The sequence below is a fragment of the Bubalus kerabau genome, chromosome 1 (genome assembly GCF_029407905.1).
Source record: "Bubalus kerabau isolate K-KA32 ecotype Philippines breed swamp buffalo chromosome 1, PCC_UOA_SB_1v2, whole genome shotgun sequence".
In the NCBI taxonomy this organism is placed as follows: Eukaryota; Metazoa; Chordata; class Mammalia; order Artiodactyla; family Bovidae; genus Bubalus; species Bubalus kerabau.
In genome coordinates this window covers 166,802,494-166,828,551 of record NC_073624.1, presented here as the reverse complement: position 1 = coordinate 166,828,551, position 26,058 = coordinate 166,802,494, and the positions used below count along the sequence as shown (strand labels likewise).

At 43.3% G+C, this 26,058-nt stretch overlaps 1 protein-coding gene across 2 annotated transcripts in view; it reads left to right on the top strand.

The window, feature by feature from the left end:
* Positions 1 to 26,058, top strand: part of ERCC6 (ERCC excision repair 6, chromatin remodeling factor) — a 71,865-nt gene that overhangs the window by 6,197 nt on the left and 39,610 nt on the right. For both annotated transcript variants that reach the window (XM_055538481.1, XM_055538489.1), the window contains exons 3-6: positions 1,031 to 1,151; positions 3,010 to 3,121; positions 7,779 to 8,490; positions 24,845 to 24,973. In XM_055538481.1, coding sequence (XP_055394456.1) covers positions 1,031 to 1,151; positions 3,010 to 3,121; positions 7,779 to 8,490; positions 24,845 to 24,973 — 1,074 coding nt within the window. The remainder of the gene's footprint in view (positions 1 to 1,030; positions 1,152 to 3,009; positions 3,122 to 7,778; positions 8,491 to 24,844; positions 24,974 to 26,058) is intronic.

The window sequence follows — 26,058 nt, the reverse complement described above, 5'->3', positions numbered from 1 at the left end:
TGGAGCTGCTGGCCCCCTGTGGAGGACGCTGTGGCACTCTTGGCACCCAAAGGGCCTGTTTTCTGCTCACAGTTTTCTGGTGTGTTCTTTGAGCCTCTTGAGCAGCAGGTGTTCTCCAATAGTTGTAGTCTGACCTTCAGGTGTGAGGACCTTGGGAATGTGTCCACTGCTTGCAGAGGTGACAGAGCAGGGTGCTGCAGAAGCATGAGCCTCCCCAGTGCTAGACAGAGGGTGACACGTGGTGCCAGGACCACCAGTGAGGTGCGTTGATAACATCTTTTCTGCTGAAATCCACAAAGGATACAGACAGCAAATTACACAAGTGTCAATATTGAATTTGTCTTTTGAAAGTTGGGAGTTGCAATTCTATGTCTTATTTTAGGAGCAGTCTATTATAAATTGGCTTTTTCTGTTTGTACTACAAAGTGTAATAATATAGCAGTAAGTCTTCTAGTCATGCAAAAGAAAAATACTATCACAAATGTCTGATTTATATAAGAAAATGTTTAAATATGTTTAGTACTTTTCCAAACTTTGGGACACTCCCATAATAGGCTTTAAAAACCCATGTTTGGGTTGCTGCTAATGGGGTAGTCTGTGCGTATTTGGGGCAAGGAGTACATGGGAAATCACTGCCTTCTCCTCAATTTTTCTGTTCTAAAACTGCTCAAAAAAATCGTCTTAAAGTGTATGCATTTTTTCATATAAAAGGACAACATTGCCCATCATTTTTGCATAGTCTCTTGAATAGACATTTAAAATGCTTATAGGCTGAATGAATCAGTTTGCAAATGGGAATAAGCAGATTAAAATTAGCCAGATTAAAGAAAAGCATGAGCGGTCTTCTTATATTTATAACAATTCTTCAGGTTCTGTTAGTGGCCAGAAAGAGTATGTTAGTCTGGTTTGGTTTGTCTTGTGTCTAGTTAATGAGAAGTAAAAGGGACATGTTGTTAGCATTCTTCTTTTCATATTCTTCTGTAAAAAATGTTACCAGAGTGGAAAATACACATTTTCTCTTACTTTTCAGGTCATGTACGACATCCTTACGACAGATTGATAAAATTATTGAACAACTTGGCCCTCAAGCTGCCACCAACAAAGATATCAACAGGAAACTAGATTCTGTAAAACGACAGAAGTATAACAAGGTGACTCTAGAAAACACTTAAATCTTGGATTTTTGAAAAAAGTCATTATTTAAGCTCATGTAATATTTAGGAAATAAGTATTTCTGAGAAGTACTTGTAAGAGGTGAAGCAGATTTACAATAGAGAATTAAATTTTATGCATTTAATTTTTTGGCTGTTTCCCTTGAACATCCTCGGTTTAAAGAGTGTTTCTAAAAATACATACACACATGTGCAGGCACCTTGGCAACTGAGAGGAAGTTCCCTGTTGTGACTTTTCGCCTCCACTCACATGCTTTCACGGGCTCCCTTGCGTTGCCGCTTTCTCTCCCCCAGCTGAGGTCCCTCTCTGGCCGCCAGCCTCTCGCGCCGTCTCGTCTCGTCTCGTCTCGCGTGGACTTGCGCCCTTTCCCTGCCCGGCTCCTGCCTGTGCTGACTGTTTCCCGCCAGCACGGCCCTGCCCGCCCCCAGCCCCACCCCACATTCTTCTAAGAGGCTGGCCTTAGGCATTCAGTTGCCACCCAGCCACACTGACTGGGCTGCACTTAGGGTTGTTGGACTTATGGGTAGGGAAATGCCTATTACTTTTGACATTGTTTTTATAAAGTCTGAGCATTTTTTAGAACTTATGTACACTCCATGACAACATGTGGCAGGAGGTAGAAATGACTTGTTTTAATCACCTTACTGCTGCCGTCCAGGGTGGCTAACACATGGCCTTGTGCTTGCAGTCGATCCCCGGCAGCGAGTAGGGTCCTCATGACGCCTGTTCGGGCTTTACCTTTGGGGGTCTCGTTAGCCTTGGCTCCTCCTTCTGCCTTCCACTGACTGGTTCGTGGTCTTCACCACACTGACTCCTCACTTAACTCCATAGCAGCAGCTCATTCATTGCTTACAGTGGAGTGAGGCATCCGGGGTCTCCCCAGAGCAGATGGGACCATCTGGCCTCTGTGGGAGCGTGTGAATACTGGGCTTCTGGTGGGTTGGAGTTTCAAAGAGCAGCGAGGACCACTTAGGTACTAGTTTAACATGGTTGTCTACTCCTGTCTTTCTTTAGCTCTTCTCTGATGTTTAGAGAGAGACTGTTCAGAAATAGGCTGTTTTAAATGAGAATTTGCTGAGAAAAAGCCTGCAAGATAAAACAAATTACAAGTTGTTACAACATGGTGTCCATAATCAGGATGTCCCCTCGCCCCATGCTCCTGTCTGCTGTTTAAACATTCTTGACCTTGGAAAGAAGAACCACCTACCACAGGCCTAGTTAACTGGGGAGTCCCTAGGAATGGCCACATCGTGAGCTCTGGTGATGTAGGAGGAAGACAAAACAAAGGGGGGCCCAGGGAGGACAGAGTAAGAGGGTCTGTCAAAATAGATTTTATTTTCGAATGTTGTGATTGAGTAGTGTACTTTAAAGGACAGTCATAAATGTGGTAGAGGATCAGGGGGGTTGACTGTTTCCACTGTTTAAACACTGATGTGTTTCTTTGCCATAAAGCCTATTGACCTCATAGCCCTTTGGCTGTTACGGTCAGAAACAAATGTAGTGATTTACCCAGTGTGTGATGGGGACACCAAGAAGAGCAGCGCCACCTCCCAAGTCAACAGAGTCAGTGCATGTGGGGCTTAGGTGCTCAGCAAGTAGTGGACTGTGCCACCCAGTCAGGGGGACGGGGACGGGGTGCCGCCTGGGGGAACATGCTACTTCCTGCGAGAAAAGTAGCAGTTACTCAGATAAGTTTCTCTGTAGTACTAGTAACATATGGCCATTGTGTTTTGTTTTTATTTTGGCCTTGATTAAAGTGTTTAACATTTCATGACGCTGCCTTTTGTGTTTAATCATTTCACTGCTGGTTTTTGTATTCAACATTTACCATTTAAGGAACAACAGCTGAAGAAGATCACGGCAAAACAGAAGCGACTCCAGGCCATCCTTGGAGGAGCAGAGGTGAAAGTGGAACTAGGTCACGGCAGTCTGGAGGAGGAGGATGCAGGTGAGGATCCTGGGGATGGTGTCTCTGTTCGCGAGCTTCTGCCTGTTGCCTCAGCTCAGTGGAGGGTGTCTCTTCAGTCCCAGCCTGGGTGTTTGGACAAATATATTGATTTGCTTAGTGTCAAAACAAACGCAGGACATTGTATTCTCTACACCTATAGAACCTAGCCTAACCCTAACTCTAACCCTAACCTGGGTCTACCAGTCTGACTTGTTTGTCTTTTCCTATCTTTCTTTAGCAGCTCTTCGATGTTTAGATAGAGACTGTTCAGAGAGAAACTGTGAGATGAAACAAATTATAAGTCTTTGGGGGCTTCAGAGAATGAAAGTAAATTTTTAACTCAGCCTAATAGAGGCTCCTGGTGCCCATTTAGTATTACGTTTAATAAATTAGAAATCTTAACATTTTGTATAATTAACTTCATAAAGACACCTAACATCTTGATTGAATTATGTTTTGTTGACCCAGTATCATCAGTCAGCATTCATAGAATTGCTTTTACAAATCTTTTTGGGACCTATTTGACAGGCTTTCTAACCATCAATTCTGTTGTTAAGGCATCAGGTTATTTAGTTCATGGCCATGATTTTGCTTATATCACTGCCCTGGATGGGTGTCTTTTGGAAAACCTTTTGGGAAGATACATAAGCTCTGAAACGAAATGCCTTGAGTGTCAGAGTGTGTGTGTGTGTGTGTGTGTGTATAGAAATTGTTGGTAGCTGTTCAGTTATTTACTAGTTGAAATAGAGACTTAAGCCCTTCAAACAAACATTTAGTGCTGCTCCATTCCGTAAGACTCAGCTGAGGTGGCGGGAAAACACTAGCCGTGCTACCGGAGTTGTCTTACGGGGTCCACTGGGCCTGTGGCCAGCGCTTCCTGCTGCTGAAATGCTGTTATTTCTCATTGGTAAAAAACTGTTTCTTGATCTGGCTGCCTAGAACTTGCTGTTATCTTTTGCTTCCTATTGTTTGGTAAAAGTTGGCCCAGGGGTAATTGTTGCTTCCCCCAATCCAAGAGCTCCGCTTGGCCTGTCTATAGCAGCTGCTACTTCCCTGCCTCTCAGGAGCCATGTCTCTCTGCTGGTTTTTCTTTCAGCCTTCTGGCCATTTCTATTTAGTTGTTTTTGACCGGGTTTTCTAGGCTTATCTTAAATGGTAATTACTCTCAGAATTTTGTGCTGAGCCCTCTTTTTATAATACTGCGTCTCCCCAAATAATCTTACCCCTTCCCTACGACTTCTCTAGCCAGCTGTACACTTACAGCCTCTCCGTTTTTCTGAACTCCTGTTTCTTATTATCTCTTTACACTGGGCCTCTAGCCAGCACTTAGGCTCCTGGTCTCTCTTATCACCCTTCCTCGTCCATCCTTTCTGGGCTCCCTCCCTTCTCCCTGGTGCTCTGTGCCCTGTTTGGGGAGGCGGGAGAGCAGAGCGTCCGGGCTTTATGCGCCCCCAGCTCTTTATTGCCCAGGTCCCTTCTCCCTGGCGCTCTGTGCCCTGTCTGGGGAGGCAGGAGAGCAGAGCGTCTGGGCTTTATGCGCCCCAGCTCTTTATCGCCCAGGTGTAGACCTTGGCTACATTCTTTAACCTTCCAAGTCTGTCTTGAGATGGGCATAAGCATAGTAGACCTTCCTTTCTTTGCTCCCATGCTTTCCTGAGATTTCCTTTCCCCTGCTCTCCACATAAAGATCCACTTCTTAATTGTTGTGAGGATTATCTGATTAAAGAATCCTTCCCTGGAATTCGGTGGGATAAACTTCGCAACAGTTGGCTTTGCTCGTCTGATCCGGGATGATATGAGGTGCTTGCTATCACCTTTCCTGTTACATTGTACTGTAGTGTAGTAATGTAAGAAAAGAAAGAAAACCATCACTATTTACGGAATGTGTGATTGGTCATCATATCGAAAGTCTGAAAGAATCAGTGGGCGTTCTATTGGAATTACTATGTGAATTTAGCAGTGTCATTGAACACAAGGTCCGTATAGAAAAATCAGTCATATTTCTGCATATGAGCAGAAGTAAAAAATAAAAATTTAGTAAAGATGGCAATTATAATCAAAATACCTAGCAATAACTCTTAGTTTAAAAAAAGTAGTTTTCTTTGGTGCTCTCTACATTAAAAACAACAAAACGTCATTGAAAAATTAAGAGAAGACAAATGAGGGAGATACACCATGGTTATAGATGGAAGGTACAATATTGTAATGATGTCAGCTCTATCCTTCTGCAGCTTTGTTCCACCCCAGTATAAACCTCAGGGAGTCTTCTGAGGGAGAGGGTGTAGGGTAGGAAGAGTAGGCTGAGGTGAGTGACGCTAGTGAGCTGATGGTAAAATTTATATGCAAAGGCATTGGGTCAGGAGTAGCCACAGCGATCTTGAAGAAGAGTAAACTATGCAGACCCATTATTAAGCTACGGTAAGTGAGACAGCAGCGCAGTCATGGCGCAAGGGCAGACCAGCACGGCAGTGGGCAGAGCAGAGGGCCGGCAAGCAGACCCGCCCACACGTGGCCACTTGCGTTCATGATACGTGTCTCAGTGCAGTGCCGTGGAGAAGGATCATCCTTTCAGTAAGTGTGCCGGGTTAATCCACATGAAGATGAAGTGAAGACTGGCCCATCATATAGCGCACTAAAGTAAATTCCAGATGGATTCTTCCAATGTGAAGGATAAAAAAAGCTTTTATAGTATAACAGAGTAAACATTTCCATGATCTCGGGGCAAAGATTTAACAAGACACAGAAATGCTCACTGTAAAGGAAAAGATTTGACAAATGAACGATATTACAACTAAGGTCTTGTGTTTGCTGAAAGATCGCATTTAAGGGAGTGAAAAGGCAAGCTGCTGCAGAATGGGAAAAAATGTTTGCAGTGTCTGTGTTAATCCAGGGACTTGAGTCTAGAATGTATGAAGAATTCCTAGAGATCTTTTTTTTTTCTTTTTAAAGACCACCTGTGAGAAAAATTGGCGAAAGATTTGGACATTTCCTTACAAGAGGCTCCCCAAAAGATCAGCAAATCTGTGTAGACGTTCACTTAGGGAAATATAAATCACAGCCATGGAATGGCACTACCACACACCTACCAGAGTGGCTAACGTGGAAGGGCAAGAGTATGGATTCGCTGAAACTCTGAAACACTCTTGGTAGAACTTAAAATTGGCAGAACCACTTTGGAAATGTTTGGTGTTGTCTACCAAAGCTTAATATACCCAAAGAATTATACACATAGCGTTACCAAAAGACATGTACTGGAATACTCGTAGCAGCGTTATTCTCAGTTGTCCAAACCTGGAAACTACCCACATGTCCATTAACAGTAGAATGGAGACATTGTGGTGGAGTTATATAATAGAATACTGCACTAACAGCAATGAGCACCCACGGACTGCAGCCAAATTCAACAGCAGGCATGACTCAGGCACAATTTTGAACATAAGAAGCCAGACACAAGCACAGACATTTCCAAGTTCAGTGCCAGGTCCAGCTTATCTGCAGTGTTAACAGGTCAGTATCTAGTGGACTAGAAGCTGGGAGACACCATCAAAGGCAATTTATGCTTCCTGATCTGGATGCTAGTGTCTAGGTATGTGGTGGGTTAAGTCGCTCAGTCGTGTCCTACTCTTGCACCCCGCAGACTGTAGCCCACCAGGCTCTTCTGTCCATGGGATTCTCCAGGTAAGAATACTGGAGTGGGTTGCTATTTCCTTCTTCAGGTGTGTATGGGTATATTTTTCTGAAAATTTACTGGGCTGTACACTTAGGATTTCTGCACTTTCTGAGGTATGTTTTTCTTTAGTGTACATTTAAGGAAAAACTGCGCTGGCGTTATTGGCCTGCAAGAGATAATAGGTTTTAGAATATGGTTTCCTTCCCATTAAGCCTTACTTCCTTTGATATTTTGGCTATGGATAAAGTAATTTGGCTGCGGGTTCATCTCAGCCGGTGAAAGGCGAGTGGTTTCTGGGTGGCTCCCTGTTATCACAGCACAGCTTCCAACCTCAGTTCGTCCCTTCCGTCAGTTTGCGTACCTGACGTGGCGCCGCCCAGAGGACATGGCTGCCATAGTGGAAATGCTGTCTGTGTTGGCCGTCATGGTAGCCTTCAGCCACGTGTGGCTATTGAGCTCTTGAAATGTGGCAAGTACAGCTGAAAGAATGAATTCTCAGTGTAAATTTAAATGGCCACGTGGCGGCGTCCTGCTGCATGGAGCGGAGCCGCCAGTTATGTCTAGCCTATTTAGGTGCGTGCTGATTCTTCAGAGTTCTGTTTTCAGTCCTGCTGCCTCTTGAATTTAAGTCCCTCTCAGAGCTGGTGTTAGCAGTGATGTGCAAACTTGGGAGATTGCTTCTTCAAGGACTACTCTTTACTTGATAAGGAAACATGGCAAAATTTCCCTCTCTGTATGTTATGTATGACTGGGTCTGTCTTTGGATGCCCAGAAAGCATATTTATAATGCAGTATTTTGGAAAAAGTTACTGAGAAGTTACCTTTTTGAATAGGAGTATGTCAATTTCACTCTGTTCTTCATACATAGTATAGTACATCAGTGATTTTTTTTTTTTTTTTTTGTATCTACGTGTTGAGTAGCACACATGTCTATTGTTCTCCTGCAGTTTTATGTTGGCACCCAATGCATTGTCATCCCTTTTTCAGAAGCAGCGCCGTCCTGCCTTGGCAGCATGCTCATGCCCGCTCAGGAGACCGCTTGGGAAGAGCTCGTCCGCACTGGTCAGATGACACCTTTTGGTACCAAGATCCCTCAGAAGCAGGAGAAAAAGCCCAGAAAACTAATGCTCAATGAAGCATCAGGCTTTGAAAAGTATTTGGCAGATCAAGCGAAACTGTCCTTTGAAAGAAAGAAGCAAGCTTGTAATAAAAGAACAGCTAAAAAAGCTTCGGCCTCGGCCACTTCTGAACTGAGCTCAGCACTCAATGAAAACAAACCAGGCGAGAGAGGCAAAGTTGTATCGAAAACAGATAAACGCCTGAAAAAACAAATCAAGAAACTCCAGAAGAGGGCTCTTCAGCTCCAGGGGCAGGTCGGATTGCTAAAGGGAAAGAAACCCTGGGATTGTGATGTGAGACCAAAGGCACAGGGGGACTCTGAGGGTGAAGAGTCTGAGTACTTGCCCACGGAGGACGAGCTGGAAGAGACGGTGGGTGCTGACCTGCCCGGGGAAGGCGCTGACTGCGAGCAGAGGCTGGCGCTCAATTGCCGGAAACGGCAGAAGAAAGTCACTGTGCAGGAGGTCGATGATGACTTTTTTCCAAGTTCTGGGGAAGAAGCTGAAGCCACGGGAGGAGGCCGGAAAGTAGTGAGATGCCGAGACGATGGAGATGAAGATTATTATAAGCAGCGATTAAGGTCAGTCCACAGGGGCCGTGTTTTATTATGCTGCTATTGCTGCTAAGTGGCTTCAGTCGTGTCCGACTCTGTGCGACCCCATAGACGGCAGCCCACCAGGTTCCGCCGTCCTTGGGATTCTCCAGGCAAGAACACTGGAGTGGGTTGCCATTTCCTTCTCCAGTGCATGTATTGTAGGTGGCAGGTTTATTAATAAATAAGAGTTCTGGCCTAGCTTAGTGTGTTAGACCCCTATTCATCCAAAGATTGGACTTCCTGCAGTCTTAGCCCAATAGAACATCAGTTCAATTCAGTCACTTAGTCGTGTCTGACTGTTTGCAACCCCATGGACCGCAGCGCTCCAGGCTTCCCTGTCCATCACCGACTCCCAGAGTTGACCCAAACTCATGTCCATTGAGTCGGTGATAGAACCATCAGAGCCCCTGAATCCTCAGTGGAGCTGACCCAAGATGTCTCTACTTCTGGGTCATCATTCAGATTTGGGGGCAAGTCTAAGAAGAAAAGCTTAAGGGGAAGGCTGGGTCAAGAGGCATGCAAAGGACTAAAACATGAGCTGTGCGCCTGCCTTTGGAGAGTGGGTGCCTTGCCATGAGGCTGGGGAGGAGGAGGAGGTTGGCTTGTGTGGTGTATGCTGGGTGGAAGTAATTTCAGTCACTTCAGTCGTGTCTGACTCTGTGCAGCCCTGTGGACTGTAGCCCACCAGGCTCTGCTGTGCATGGGATTTTCCAGGCAAGAATACTGGAGTGGGTTGCCATGCCCTCCTCCAGGGGATCTTCCCAACCCAGGGATCGAATCTGTGTCTCTTATGTCTCCTGGACTTGCAGGTGGGTTCTTTATCACTAGTGCCCCCAGGAAGCCCAGAGAGCTGAAGTTTAAGTTTTAGTGTATGAAAGAATAAGATTGCTTTCCTCAATCCCTCCTTCCTTGTCTTAAAAAAGTAGTTGTTTAAGAATTTAAACCTTCCAGTGCCTGAAATGGGCTTTGAATATCCAGATACTCTTCCCACTGCCTTTTTTGTGTGTGTGCTAGAGACGAACTTTGGCTTCTTATTTCCCTGATTTTGTCAGTATCTGGTGTAAGTAAGATAAAAGGAAGGTGGACACGTTCGTCTGTGGAGTTGGCGTTGCCTGTTGCCACACATTTTTTGTGAACCAAGAAGACCAGTGTGCACGCTGCAGTGTCCACTGTGTCTCAGGGAGCACTGCGCTGTGTGACTCAGGGCTCAGCACTTAGCTTGCCAAGAGCACTGAGAAACTCAAGGGGGTGTGAGAATCTGCTTAACAGATAACTTTTTTTTTTTTTTCAGATTACTTTTTAAATATTTGCTCCCAGGATATTTTTTTCCCAATCCTCAACAGTTTTTTCTTTTTCCTCAGTGTAGGGAGACCTAGTTTATTGTAATTTTGTAGCTTCCCACTAACTAAAGGAGATCAGTCCTGGGTGTTCATTGGAAGGACTGATGCTGAAGCTGAAACTCCAATACTTTGGCCACCTCATGCGAAGAGTTGACTCATTGGAAAAGACCCTGATGCTGGGAGGGATTGAGGGCAGGAGGAGAAGGGGACGACAGAGGATGAAATGGCTGGATGGCATCACCAACTCCATGGACGTGAGTGTGGGTGGACTCCGGGAGTTGGTGGTGGACAGGGAGGCCTGGTGTGCTGCAATTCATGGGGTCGCAAAGAGTTGGGCACGACTGAGTGACTGAACTGAACTGAACTGAACCTTGGAGAATGAAGATTAACCTGATATTCTTTTCTTCTTGTTTAGAACTGCTGACGTTCTCCATTCATATTGCCACATATGGATATGCCACATATCCATATTCCCTACCTAACCTTTTAGAAGTAGATGGAGCATAGTTCTTTTCATAAATGATTTGAGTACCTGCAACCTAGATCCAGGTCTTTAAGAGAGCCCTTACACTCAACACTGCAGTAATACCTTACGTGGCAAGACAGGGTTGAGGAGTGGCTTAATATTTTGTCATTTCTTATTGCAACTTTAAAGTTACTTTGCATGTTCCATATTTGTAAAGTTGTTTGAGGGGTATTGCTCAATACTTTTGAACAGTGTGTGGCATAGTTTTTCCTTGACTACTGTAGAGAACTAATAAAAGTGTTAATCTCACCATATTGATTGTAAGTGGAATGAATATTCTTGCCATTAAATTGAGTCAATATTAAATGTATTTTAAGTATATCAGTATTTTGATCAAGAGCAGTTTGTTTTGATTGAATTTTAAATATGAGTTTAAATTCATGGCAATAAGTTTTTCTTAATAATGTTAAGATTGTAAAACTGTTATATCCAAAGCCATATCAGAAAGTCAGTTTTTGCTCAAGTTACAGTAGAATCTCAAATGAGTTTCAGAAATATCAATAACTCTAATTACCACCAAAATACTATAGCTCTTAAAATTTTATAGCTATAGTTATTAAGGCAGATAATTGTTAAACTGTAGATATCTACATTAAAATGTTTATATTGCATCTCCCTTGGTATTCTTGGGCCTGGGGGATGTTAAAAGAAACTAAAATGCTCAGGATTGAGAAGCATATTAAGGATATTTTAAAACTGCCAGTCAATCTACATTTTGTTATTTCTTGTTGTTGATCTTTGTAGACAAATTGAAATTGTAATGGTAACCCCTTGAGTGAAGAAAAAGATTAGGATTTCTTATCTTATTAACAGCATGGTTTGATGATTGATGATCAGAATAAAGCCCCGTATAGTTTACAAGGGGCTTCCCTGGTGTCTCAATGGTAAAGGAACCGCAGGAAATGCAGGTTCCATCCTTGGGTTGGGAAGATCCCTGGAGAGGAAAATGGCAACCCACTCCAGAATTCTTGCCAGAAGAACCCCATGGACAGAGAATCCTACAGTCTGTGGGGACTGCAAAGAGTAGGACTTAGCAACTGAGCAACAACAACACCCAGTTTACAACATAGAAAGTGAGTTTTTCCTGACGGTTAGAATTTAGAAGTATATGTCCAGGGCAGGTACCTTTTGAACTTAAGTATGTGTTGAATTATATATATTTATGTAACAGGGCTTAAATTATAACCATGCTAATTGTTTTGAACTCTTGGAAGTAAAAGTGGATGATTCCTAGACATCTCACCTGCTTAGTTCTCTAGCTTGAGAGTCTTATGTCTTCATTAGCCCTAGGTTAGCTCTAACTAGGTATCTTTGGTTTTAGTTGATGTTCAGCAGGAATACCCTGTCAGACCTCTTAACATTTTCTGGATCTGGGTAATAGCACTTACAATCCTACTTTCTCTGACTTAGCCCAAGATTTCAGGTTAGGTTTGGAAGTTTTAACCATCTTTTGTACTGTCTGAACTTCACCTTTTCCACATTTTTATCCTGTTTTCTTCTCTCCTGTTGCATTTGCAGGCTGTCCCCTCAGTGGTGTTCCCTGATTTTCATAGGTCTGGTTATGTACCGGGATGAATAGGCCACTTCTTAGAAGCAGTTATTCTGTTGGTTCTTACTCATGTCAGTGCTAACAGATCTTACAAAGCATCCATAATTTTTTATTTTAATTTTGTGGTACTCAAGTTTCCATTAGGGTATGGCTCTCAGTTGTCAAGTCTTCCATAAAATCCATTGCTTTAGGATCTAGGATCTCCTGGGGCCAAGCACGTAATAGAAATAAGAAGCATTCGGTGTTGGGTGATGTGTGTCCCAGATTGAGTCCAGAGTGGCCTGGAAGACCACGTTTCATACACGCACCTTTCCCTGCTGGATGATCGGTCCTGGTTCCCCCAGTGTAGACGGTTCATTTCCCAGTCGAGATATGAGGTCAACTCCATTGCTTCATCTTTATTCTCACTGCATGAGTGCCTGACGCCATTCCTGCAAGGAATCTGCAGTCTTTTAGGGAACAAGGGCACAGATGGGACCTAGAGGGTGAAAAGTGTAATGACATCAGCTGGAGGGGCTTTAGGGGAGATTTTGTGGAGGAGGTTGGTCCCAGCACTGGGCCTGGTCTGTGGCATGGTGCAGATATGTTGATATGGACTGAGGATGCAGGTTAAAACACTTGCCACATTTACCCTCAAACTTGAGTGCATCATTATTTCTGCAGGGGAAGTCCCTCATTCCAGTCTTTGATGCTATGTGTATATATCTGTCACGTTTTATAATTATAGCAGGGTGTACACTTTATCTTGGCCTTTTCAAGTTTATCAACTTGCCCATGATCTCACTGGTTAAGAGCTGGGGTTTGAAGCCAGGACTTGGAGTTGGGTGAAATGGGCAATGTCTGTATACGGCCACACGGTGGTGCCAAGAAGCAGGACATGGCCACCCCTGCCTCCCTGGACTGAAACCAAACCCCAAACCCAGGTCAGTCGGATGAAGGTTTGGGGAGGTTGCTGGGGTATCTAGAAAGCTTGACAGGTCTGATGTGGATGGGGAAAGAATTTTCCTCATGGTGTGGTGTAACCCGAATCTGTAGTCATGGTGCCCATTGATAAAACTGGTTTCTGATACATTTTTAATCTTAAAGGTTTTTCTTTTATCACATTTTAAACTTTATTTTAGTGTGAACAGCTTGGAGTTAAAAGGTCAGATGACTCCATTCATCGTGTAAATTTTACAGAATATCTGAAGTCTCCCCACGGCTAAATTGTCTGGGAAAAGGATGTCTTCATCACCCCTCCCGTGAGCACTGTGGCTTCTGTGGCAGGGGTCAGTTGGACCCTGGTTTGCAGGGTTTGGCTGTATACATGCCTAGTTCTAGAAGGGGAGGGCTGTTGTTATTTTCAGATGCCAAGAGGAGTCAAGTCCAGGAGGATAAATGCTGAAAAAAGTCTCTTGGATTTGAAATTTGGAGGCCTGAGCAAGGGGTCATCCAGGAGGAAGGGGAGGAGGTTGTATGAGAACTAAGGTAACTGACATTAGTGAATGCTTACCGCTCGGCTGTGCTGCGGTCTCTGTGGGTCCAGTACTTTAGTCCTCACGGCCCCAGGAGATAGGATCCTGAGCCGAGAAAGCTGAGGTCTTTTGCCCGGGGTAGCAGCAAGTGAGAAGTCTGGGTTTGGGCTGGAGCTGCGGGTGTTTTGGGTCAGGAGGGAGTGGCCTGTCAGCGTGGACTGGTGCCGTGGCCTCAGTGATCAGTTTCTCCCATGGCTTGATGAGGACAACTTCACCCTCCTGCAGGTCCCAGCCCTGGCTTGAAATGGTGCTAAAGGCTGTGGCTCCCACATCCCCAGCTGCTCTGTCTCCATTTTATTGTCTTCACAGAGCCTCTCCCTCTTTTCTGGAGCCAGTCCCTTTGCATTGTGATTGTCCCCTGTTTATCCTTCAGTTAGATTTTTGTTCGCACCGCACTTAGATTCAGGTCACAGCCAGGCAAAGGCCAGATTACATTGTAGACCTGATTTGCTTGTGCCTTAAAAACAAAGCAAGCAAGCAAGCAAACAAAAAAACCCCAAATCATTTGATCTCTAAAAATCTGAATTTGGTTAAAATTTAATCTAGATTTGACCCAGAGACTATAAGTATTTATTGACAGTTCTTGTCATCAGTTTCTGGGAGTTAATTGCTTTCTTAAGAAATAAACTTTTATTCTTTTTTTTTTTTTTCCTTTTTCTTTTCTTGTAGTAATCTATATTTTAAAGAGAAGAAAAAGTTAACTCCCTTAAGGAGGTTTCATAGAGAGCATCTTGGTTTCTTTTAAATGACGAAGCTAAGACACAAATGAAGACTAATTCTGCTTCATGCTCCGCACACACCTCTCATCCTCAGCTCCAGTGCATAATTGTCTGCATCAGTCTTAATTTACTCTGTGAGATCTGGACTCCTAACTGAGGGTATTTCATCTGCTCAGATGTGCCAATTAAGTCCACCCAGATAGACCATAAAAAGGCAGATAAGAAAAGTAAAACACCGCGTGTCTCAATTTAGCAAATTAGACTAATCTGTGAGGGATTCTCAGCTGTCTGAAATAGAAAACCTATTGCACCACAGAAATGCAAACTATATTAAACACCCAGCTTGGTGCCTTGAATATATTTTTAAAAATCAAATTGTACTCACTGTGCTTCTGTTGTAGAATTTCTTCCATGGATATTGCAGTAAGTGGAGAATGATCCTGATATTGAAATTTCACCCTATATTAGGAATGATTTAACTGCATGGTGTGTGACTTTCCCCTCACAGTCACTACAGATCTTAGTGGCCCTTGCACCTTAAAACTGAAAACAGAGCAATAAGGTCAGTTGTAAATTTCAAGCAGCAAAATATGTGACTTGCTTGGAAATTTTGGAGCGGGCATATTCATTTTATTAATTTATGATCTCAGCCTCCTAGTATTTGACAGTTCCCATAAGAGGTATAGTTTGCTTTTTCTGTAGGTTAGTATAGGCATTTCAGTATAGGCAATACAGATTGAAGATAGACTTGCCTTAAGCAAGACAAGGCAAGTCTGCCATTGCCATTTTTCCAGTAGCATTTGCTCACTTCATATCTTTGTGTCACATTTATAATTCTCACAGTATATCAGACTTTCATTATTGTGTTTGTTATGGTGATCTATGATGAGTGATCTTTGCTGTTACTGTTGGAAACAGGTTGACTCTCTAAAGGCTCAGAAGATGGGTAACAGTTTTTTAACTAACCATTTTTTAATTAGGGTATGTACATTACTTTTTTAGACATAATGCTATTGCACGCTTACTGGACTACAGTATAATGTAAACGTAACTTTTATATGTACTGGGAAACCACAGAATTCATGTGTCTTGCTTTATTGCAGTATTTGCTTTGTTGTGGCGGTCTGGAACCGAACCTGTGATATCTCCAAGGTGTGCCTGTGTATTGGTGTGTCTGGTATTACGTTATGTGTTTTTTCTTGAAGAGATCTCTAGTCTTTCCCATTCTGTTGTTTTCCTCTATTTCTTTGCATTGATCACTGAGGAAGGCTTTCTTATCTCTCCTTGCCATTCTTTTAAACTCTGCATTCAAATATGTATATCTTTCCTTATCCCCTTTGCCTTTAGCGTCTCTTTTTTTCTCAGCTATTTGTAAGACCTCAGACAACCATTTTGCCTTTCTTTTTCTTGGGGATAGTCTTGTTCACTGCCTCCTGTACAGTGTCACGAACCTCCATCCATAGTTCTTCAGGCATGGACTAGAGATCTATTCAAGAAAATTAGAGATACCAAGGGAACATTTCATGCAAAGTTGGGCACAGTGAAGGACAGAAATGGTATGGACGTAGCAGAAGCAGAAGATATTAAGAAGAGGTGACAAGAATACACAGAAGAACTATACAAAAAAAGACCTTCATGACCCAGATAACCACAATGGTGTGATCACTCACCTAGAGCCAGACATCCTAGAATGCGAAGTCAAGTGGGCCTTAGGAAGCATCACTATGAACAAAGCTAGTGGACGTGATGGAATTCCAGTTGAGCTATTTCATAGATCCTAAAAGATGATGTTGTAAAAGTGCTGCATTCAATATGCCAGCAAATTTGGAAAACTCAGCAGTGGCCACAGGACTGGAAAAAGTCAGTTTTCATTCTGATCCCAAGGAAAGGCAATGCCAAAGAATGTTCAAACTGTATGCAGGTCAAGAAGCAACAGTTAGAACTGGACATGGAACAACAGACTGGTTCCAAATTGGGAAAGGAATATGTCAAGGCTGTATATTATCACCCTGCTTATTTAACTTATATTCAGAGTACATCATGCAAAATGCCGGGCTGGATGAAGCACAAGCTGGAATCAAGATTGCCAGGAGAAACATCACTAACCTCAGATACGCAGATGACACCACCCTTATGACAGAAAGTGAAGAAGAACTGAAGAGCCTCTTGGTGAAAGAGGAGAGTGAAGATGGCTTAAAACTTAACATTCAGAAAACTAAGATCATGGCATCCAGCCCCATCACTTCATGGCAAATAGGTGGGGAAACAATGGAAACAGGGAGAGACTTTATTTTTTTGGGCTCCAAAATCACTGCAAATGGTGACTGCAGCCATGAAATTAAAAGATGCTTGCTCTTTGGAAGAAAAGCTATGACCAACCTAGGCAGCGTATTAGAAAGCAGAGACATTACTTTGCCAACAAAGGTCCATCTAGTCAAGGCTAGTAGTCATGTATGGATGTGAGAGTTGGATGATAAAGAAAGCTGAGCACCGAGGAACTGATGCATTTGAACTGTGGTGTTGGAGAAGACTCTTGAGAGTCCCTTGGACTGCAAGGAGATCCAACCAGTCCATCCTAAAGGAAATCAGTCCTGAATATTCATTGGAAGGACTGATGCTAAAGCAGAAACTCCAGTACTTTGGCCACCTGATGTGAAGAACTGACTCATTTGAAAAGATCCTGATGCTGGGAAAAATTGAAGGGAGGAGGAGAAGGGGAGGACAGAGGATGAGATGGTTGGATGGCATCACCAATTCGATGGACATGAATTTGAGTAGGCTCCGGGAGTTGATGATGGACAGGGGATCCTGGCATGCTGCGGTCCAGGGGATCACAAAGAGTTGGACATGACGGAGTGACTTAACTGAACTGATGTGTTTTTTCAGCCCAGATTATCTGTAATCAGAACTGTTAATTGATTTCACTGTTACTTGGGTAAGTTAGCAGGTGTCCAGTGAAGAGTGGGTTTTGACCCACCCTGCACAGCAGCAAGGTGTGGACGGAATCATGTTATTGTGCACAAACAATGGCCGTCTTTCCTCGCCCTAGACTTTCACACCGATGTTTCTTGAGACAAATTTGAATTGAGGTTTTAGAGTTTAGTTTGCTCTTGTAGAAGTGTTTTCATTGTATAGCATTTAGAGAGGTGATTATTGACCTTTTTGGCTGGTGCTGTGAGAAAAAGGGTGATTTTTTTTGCAAGTTTGAAAATGTTTTTGAAACTCAAGATTATGTAACAGGAGCACAGACTCCAGGTTGAGACCTTCACATTGGTGATCTTGAGCAGGCTGCTTTACCTGTCCCTGCCTACCTTTCTTTAATTAAGAAAAAGAGATTAAGAATAGTATTTGTTTCATAGAGTTGTAAGGATTAAATTGTTTAATACATGTAAACACTTAGAGCAGCACCCCGCACGCTTAATCAGTTACTCTTAGTTGTTGTTATTAGGGTGTTTTCTGCCTCTAAATTTAGAAAATATATTATGTATTAAAACATAGTATGTATGTATATATAATTTCAAAACATAGCTTGTCCACAGCTGGGGGGGCATTTTGGTGGTTGTTCAGTCGCTAAGTTGTGTCCAACTCTCTGTGACCCAGTGGACTGCAGCACACCAGGCTTCCCTGTCCTTCACTGTCTCCCAGAGTTTGCTCAAACTCATGTCCTTTGAATTGGTGATGTCATCCAACCATCTAATCCTCTGTCGCCCCCTTCTCCTCCTGCCCTCAATCTTTTCCAGCATCAGAGTCTTTTCCAGGGTTGTCTCTTCACATTATGTGGCCAAAGTATTGGGGCTTCAGCTTCGGCCCTTCCAGTGAATGTTCAAGGTTGGATTTCTTTTAGGATATATGGCATAGTGGGTGCAAATCACAGGCCATGGAGTCAGAATGCCCAAGTCTTACCGAGTAGCTATGAGGTCCTGTGTATCTCCACATCTATAAATGACAGTACCTTCTTCAAGGGTGACGATAGGATTACAAAAGGTAATATATCTGAGACATTGGCAGCTATCAGACACTCAACAAAAATTAGCTAGTCCTGTTATGTGTATGTCCATTAGATAAAACATTTTCTAGTAAGATTTCATCAAGCCAATAAGAGGGTCTATGAGAATCATGAGGAAGAGCTTATATAAATATCGATACGTATGAAAAGAAAACGTTTTCCAGGGTAAAAAGTGCTATTAACGATTATATTTAATATGCATTGCCAACTCATACGGCATATGCTGTTATAAACTTAGTTTTGTTTAATGTTAGGCTTTTCTTAACTTTCATATAATTCTTATTAATATGATTATGTCCACTTAGTGATAAAATATCTATATAAGTACATTATTAACAGTTGGGGAGAAATAAAAAATTATTTCTCCTTTGAACACACTAGGGGGCACTGGACATCTGCCCAGGGGGCATTCTTCTAACCAATAGCCTACTCGTTGGCTCTGAGTGTGGGTGGGTCAAGATTACACTGGTTCTTTGTAGTTTTCTCTGTTTAGAGGTCAGTGTTCCAGATCCTTCTCTTGTGCCTTGTAAGGCTTGGTTTTCTACATCTTCGCTTCACTCAGCGAGTAGGACATTGTGCTCAGAGTGACCATGATAATTTTCATCTTGGCTGATAGTACAGGCACGGTAGCGTGATGGTCTTCTAGACTTGGTACGCTTAACTCCTGCCCACCCTAGATTGCAGTTCCACAGTGTCCTGACATTTGTTACTATCCACATTTAACCTACAATTAATTCAGATTTCTCAGTTTTGCTTTTTTGTGTAATCTGCCAATAATTGTGATACAGTGTCTGACATGTATGCAGTATTAAAAATAGTTTCCAAAGCATATAGTAAACATTGCTTCACTTAGTCCTATAAGAACCTGTTATTTGGCTCCTTTGGTGGTCGAGGAGACAGATGCAGCGTTGTCAGATGATGTTTCTGAAGTTCAAGGCCTCCCCTTGCTAATGACAGACCTGTAGCGTCGCTGTCTGCCTACGTCCAGTTTCCCCTTCTCAGTGGGTAGCTTGCATCTGTGTTTTTGCTGGTTCTTTTCTGGTAGCTACCACTGGAGTCTGAGGGACTAGAGGAATTAGAAAACCTGCCAGTCAGTAACACACTCACCTCATTTTGTTGGGCTGCAGCTGTGACTGTTATATGTATGGATTAAAGAAAAGATGAAAGTGGCAACACTAGAAACATTATTTCCTTTCCGTTAATGTAAATATAGATTAGGGCTATGTGAACTTCTTTTTTCCTCTGCCAAGAGATGAATCCTCTCATAAAAAGTTGAATCTGTTGCCCAGCCTTTCCCACCTGGTCCTTGGGAGCCTTGGACCCAAACTCAGGACTCCTTATTTCTTCCCATCAGCTGGTGTGCAAAGACCAGTCCTGTTGCAAGGTGAATCCCCTGGGAAGCCCAGAAAAACAGAAACGGGGAATTGGAAACACCTTACAAAATTTTTGTCGTTCAATGTAATGAGCTTCCTCTCTCTTTTTTTTTTTTCCTCCTTGTAAAATTCTAAATTAAACATCTCTGACTTTGCAGTCGCTCTTGGCCAAGCCTCATTCTTTGCAGTGGACCCAGCCATGTTTATGCAGGGGCTACAGCCCAGAGTTATGCATGTAGAAGGGGCAGGAAGTGCGGCAGGAGGCAGGCCCAAGGGAGCTAGAACAGGACGTTTCTGGAACCATTGCTGAGGGACCTATTTTATGACCATTTTCAAGCCATGGTTCTCTGCCCCTGGGTCTTCCTCACCCAATTCTGAACCCTGTTGATTCATTTCTTTAGCATTTATCGAGCCTCTGGTGAGGTGGGCATTATGCTAGTCTTTAAAGATATGAAAATGACTGAGACCGTCTCTGACCTCAGGTGGCTCCCAGTCTAACAGGGGAGACAGGTACAGGTGTCAAAAGATGCTCACGCTCTGGTAGTGGAGACATCAGGTGTGCCCAAGGCGCGTGGTATTAGGAAGGCCCCTGGGGGACTGGACACCTCACTGACAGGTTGCGCAAGACTTCTTCCAGGGGTGCTGCTCGGGCTGAGGTCTGAAGGGTCCCCAGGCACGTGAATGAATGTGTGTGTTGCGGGAGGGAGCTTGGGGACAGTGCAGGGCATGCAGATGCTCAGCGATGAGTGGGCTCAAGGTTCGGCATGGTGGCAGCTGGCTGTGTTCTGCTCTGGCATTTTGAACATCCTTGAAATGCTGGAAATTCTCCTTTGAAAAGAAGTTAACTTCTCAGGTGTATCCTCAGGGTTCCATCGACAGGGCATGCCAGTAGGTTACAACTGAAGGACATACTGTTCTGTGCAGTTCAGCTGGTTGTGCAGCCTTGCTGTCTGTCGGGCCTGGGTCCGAGCCGCTGCTGACAGATGGTTGCTGCAGCGTCAGCCCCAGGGCCCACAGCCTGGGCCAGGCTCTCACTCGTGCGCGGATGTGGCAAAGCCAAGCAGCGTTTGCCCTGCCTGCATCTGATGAGAATTATAAGTTTATGTTTATTACTGGGTTGTCTTGTAAGTAGCTGCCAGCAGCCTCAGCCGCGGGCTGACTACGGCAGCCGTGTGGGGACTTGGAAGCCCTGCCAGAGAACACCAGGCCCGCTTGGTTTTATGTGGCTGCAGCTGTGATTCTTACGTGTGTGACTCTTAAAACGAGGGAAAAGAAAACGTGACAACGATTACTTTTTCAAAAATGTAAATATTGGACTATTTACTGCCCTGTTCTACTTTTAAAATCCGTCATCTAGCTTATTTATTGAGATAATTGAATTTAGACATTTCTGAGGCCACTTTTAAGATTTCACACCTCTGGGTCCAGATCTTAATTTTGACTCACTCCCAACCATTTTTAGGTTATTCTGTAGTTGTTAACTATCATATAAAAAGGTGGCCACGCTTCATGACAATTAACTATTTACAAATCTGTTATGGCACTTTTAAATCGACATTTTCCTGCAGATACCTTCTGATGGCTAAGAGTCTTGACTCATGGTGCTCACGCTCCTCACAGTCATTTACTGAGCACCCATTTGACAGACTGTCATGGTTTTTGAGCAGAGGTGCCTGCTGCAGAGTCCTCTCGCATGTTCTTGCAGATTGTGTTGAAGTGTACGTGCCTCTGTTTATTCCTCTGTAAGTTAACACTGGCAGTTCACTCAGGGTTGTATGAGGTTTCGGTAAGTACATATGGTTATATATAATACATTAATTCATTGAGCACCTATTATGCCCTTGTCTTATGATACGTGCTTTATATGTGGCACCTCATTTAATCCCCCCCAAATCCAGTGACTCAGATGCCCCTCTTCCCGCATCTCAGAGATGAGGAAATGTAGATGCTAGAGAGGTTAAGTTGCTTGCTGAGGGCTGAGGTGGTAAGGCATGGGAGTGGGATTGGGTTCTGGACCATCTGAGCCTGAGGGTTTGAGCCTGTGCTCATTGGGCACATGTCAGACCCGCTTTATTCACAGCACGGAAGTCCCTTTTATACCTGCAGACTGTGCAGGCCGCTCAGCCTGCCAGACTGTAGGACCACGAGTTAAGCACCCTGAAGAGAGCAGTTTTAGACCCTGTTGGCACCTGGGATGGGGAGACATGTGTTTCTCCCGGAGCTGAGGTGGGTCTGGCTCCCCTCCACCCACTAGCACGCCGCGTGGTGGTGCTTGCTGCCCAGTGCTCGGTGCTGCCCCGGTTGGTGGCGCGGGTGGGGCGGTTGGGCGGTCAGGCCTCCTGGTGGTTTGCCGCGTGAGGAATGGCCGCTCTGTGTACCGGGAGAGTCTCTTAGCTGGACCACACGTGCGTGTGGTTTTATAACGCTGGGAGTTTCTGTCTTTAATATGTGCGTACGATTCTACTGGGGCAATTTGTCTTCACAATGATACAAATACTTGTAGGCAATAATGATTTTCTTCTTCACCGCCTTTAGTCATCTGTTAGCCAAACTGGATAAATGTTTGTCTCTTTTCATCTTTCTTTATGAAGCGGAAGGCACTGGAATGCAATCATTCTGTGGTGGCTTATGTGGTTTCCTAGGTGCTGTGTGTTCTGTGGCAACATGATGCCCATATATTTCAGAGAAGAAAGAGTGAGAGGGAGGAAGCTGAAACTGTTGAAGCAGCGTGATGTGGTGGGAAATTTAATAGCCACAAAGATTAACTGGCTAAGTCTGAGGAAATAGCTATCATTTGTGAAGTTTAAGGTGTGAAACTCTTGTATGCAAAATATTCAATGACCTTGCTGTGCCTGACTTATAAAGCTGGCATCATCTGGTGCTTACTTTTTCTTCCTGTAACATTATTTTTGAGTAGATGCAAAATGAAGTATTTTTAAGTGGCTGTGATTTTTTAAGTTTTTGTGATTTTTTTTTTCCCTCAAAATTTATATTATCCACAAATTTGCTAAAAAGAAATATCTTTTATTATGCAGATGTTTGGTTCTGAGCTCTGATAGTAAGAATTTGGCTACTGAGGGCTATCTCATTATCTGAAATTGCTTGATTGCTGAATTTCAGATACGTATGAAAGTGAAAGTGAAGTCGCTCAGTCGTGCCCGACTCTTTGCGACCCCATGGACGGTAGCCTACCAGGCTCCGCGATCCGTGGGATTTTCCAGGCAAGAATACTGGAGTGGGCTGCCATTTAACCCAGGGATTGAACCCGGGTCTCCTGCATTGCAGACAGACGCTTTACCGTCTGAGCCACATATATATCAGGAAAATGGATATACATCATTTTAGTTTCTAAGTTCTAATTGTAAGGGATACTTTTATATCAGACTTTGTCAGCCTGGCACTGTTGACATTTGAGACCAGATAATATTTTGTTGTAGAGGACTGTCTTGGACATTGTAGGATGTTTAGCAGCATCCTGGCCTCTACCCGCTAAATACTACTAGTATGTCTCCCCTCCCTCCAGCACTGTAGCAACCAGATTGTCCCCAGACATTGTCGAGTTACTCTGGGGTGGGGTGGGGGTCACCCTCCTCTGGGGTGGGGTGGGGGTCACCCTCAGGGGTGCCCAGGGTGCCCCCGTGTTGAGAACCAGTGCTGTGTGCCACTGCGCTTACCTAAATTTGTAGATAATGTGCAACTCAGAAGAGGAGCTAAGACTGTTAGAGCCACTTAGAGGTACTTCCTGAATTGCATGGTGATGACTTTTAAGAAAGAAAAATACTAATTGAAGAGAGGAAGAGATTGCCTGCAGAGGTTAAGCACAAAAAGGCCATTAAAAATCTCCCATAAAAGCAGTGTCCCGTATTAACTTGATGGCTATGTGGGCTGTTTTCTTAGGCTTGGCCATGCGCTGCCTCTTCCGCTGTCTGCTCTCTGAAAATCAGCAGCGGTGCTTGCTTATAGGCGCTGTGAAGTAGTTTCAGGTCACCAACTGGTTCTTCCTTGCTGATCACAGGTGAGCCTCAGCTAGCCCCTTTCCCTTACTCTGAAGCGCTGAAATTGTCACCAGGCTGGAATCAGTCAGAGGCCATGCTTTAAGGTCTTCCAGCATCTACGCTCGGGGTTGCCTGTCGCCCCTGTGTTTGGCCTCCGTGCTGGTTTGGTGATTGGTATCGGGAAGCACGTTCTTCCCCCTGGGCCGCGTGTGCAGTGTTATCCTCTCGTGTTTTCCTCTACCTTCCCTCACACTTTGTTAGTCCTGCATAGTCAGAGCAGGTTAATGACTTCCTAAATGCGTTCTCATCCCCTTCCTGTGAGCTTTCTACTTGGAAGGCATTTATCTCTGTTACTGCTCTATTTCATTTCCACCATTTTGTGAGATTCAAAGTGTCAGTTGCATGCATACTAAAAAAGCTATCCTGTTATTTTGGAAGCAGCTAGAATGTGAGGCTGTTGTTTTTTTCCTCCCCTATGACACCAGTGTCCATTTTAGTTATACGGGTGCAAAATCCGTCTGACTAAACGGCTGCACCTCTCCAGTAGCCTTGCTGTATCACTGATACCCTCAGATCTTCAGACGTTTCTTCTGTTATACATACATGGAGTCACCCTTCTGAAATATAAATGTTCATCCTATTTCGTATCTGAAAAGCATCATATAACTAAATTTATAACTTAGATTTTATTTAGCGAACACTTTTTCTTCCTCAGTCGTATCATTATCCATACTTTTATATTGTTGATGCCTCTCCCTAATTAAGTAATCAACATGTGAATCTGATACACAGTAATTTTGACCAAAAACTTGCTTTATGTTCCAAGATGTTGTGCTGTTTTATCCTATGACCATCATATCTTTAGCACAGAAATAGTAATTATAAATAAAATTTATTTTTTCTTACATTGTCATTTTGGAGCTATGACATTTAGTATCTATAAATTTAGTTATATTGAAATTTCCACTGAATCTTTTCTAGAATTAAGTTCATATATCTTAGGAACTAGCAGAGAAATTTTCCCTTAGGGTATGCCGGGAGAGGAGCAAGTAGTTTTGATAATGAAATGAGACCTTACAGGAATATTTCTAGAGCAGCTATAATAATTCAAATGAGAATTGAATTGAAGAGGAGGGAAAGGATAATCTTTTTTTTCCCTTGAACATCAGTGTTTTGGGTAACGATGGCAGCAGAAAGCTAAAGGACTGCTCTATTTTGTCTGTTTTTTTTTTTTTTTCTTTGTATTACTTTGAACTGTCTATTTTAATCTGATTTGGAACCAAAGTAATGAAAATATGATTTTTGTTTTCATGGTAGGAGATGGAATAAACGGAGACTGAAGAACAAAGAGAAGAGTTTGAGACTTGAAGATGATTCTGAGGAAAGCGATGCTGAATTTGACGAAGGTTTTAAAATGCCGGGTTTTCTGTTCAAAAAGCTTTTTAAGTATGTGCTACGTGTTCCTCTCTTTACGTCTGTCGTCGCGCCATTGTTACAAATTAATATTTTAGGAACTGCATATAGTTACCTGTGGGCCCTCAAGGTACTCGCAGCAATTTATTTTGAATATGGTTACTGTCAAATGAAATTTTAGCCACATGCTGTTCATTAAAATTAGATGATAATAAATTGACTAAAGTGTGCATTCAGTGTGTTTATAAACTTATAAGTCTATGTGGACCTGTATCAGCAGACTAAAAACAACGCTTTAAAAGCTATTTATATCAAGTTATTTTGTTGTTGTTTTTAGCATTTTTAAGGGACCAAATCTCTAATTTCTTAAATCAGATTAATTAAGAAGAATTGCTTATTAAAATCAATATTGCAGAGGTCTTACACTTCTGTGTTGAAATAAAAACTTTGTAGAGATTTTTTTTTTGAGTGTCTTGTACTGTACCTAAGGGTATAATACTTTTGAGCTGACCAAATGTGTATCTAAGTATTTCCTGTAGATGTTATTCTTATATCAAAAGGCAAGATGTAGGCAAACAGCTTCAGGACTGAGTTTCTACCTGAAACTGTGTCTTACATGTGAAGTGGCCCAGGGTTGCAGATGCATGGATGCCCTGTGGTAGGTGCGTGTCCGTAGCCCACGAGGTCCGGTACGGTCTCCGTGTCCGGTACGGTCTCCGTGTCCGGTACGGTCTCCGTGATGAACGTAAATCCTGAGCCAGGTGTGCAGTCTCATCCCTCCTGGGATTTACTTAACAAGGTACTTTAGGAAAGCCTCCTTGACGCACACAGGAAGTTAAAGCGTTAAGTAGCTGCTTTCTGTCTCGTGTATCATCACTTGGTGGTCAGGTGCAGGATGTAAACGTCTTCCTTTGAGACACTTAGGTTTAATCTCCTTCATAGATTGAGCTAATAGCCATGCCTGAAACTTGTGCAAGAGGTCTACTTAAAAAGAGCCTGCTTTTTATATTTCCTCTCAAAGAGCTTTTATTATAATTTTAACTTTTCTCTTGAGGGTGGAGGGGACAGAGGGAGTAGTTATTTTATCCCAATAAACATATAAGAAAGCTGAATCCTAA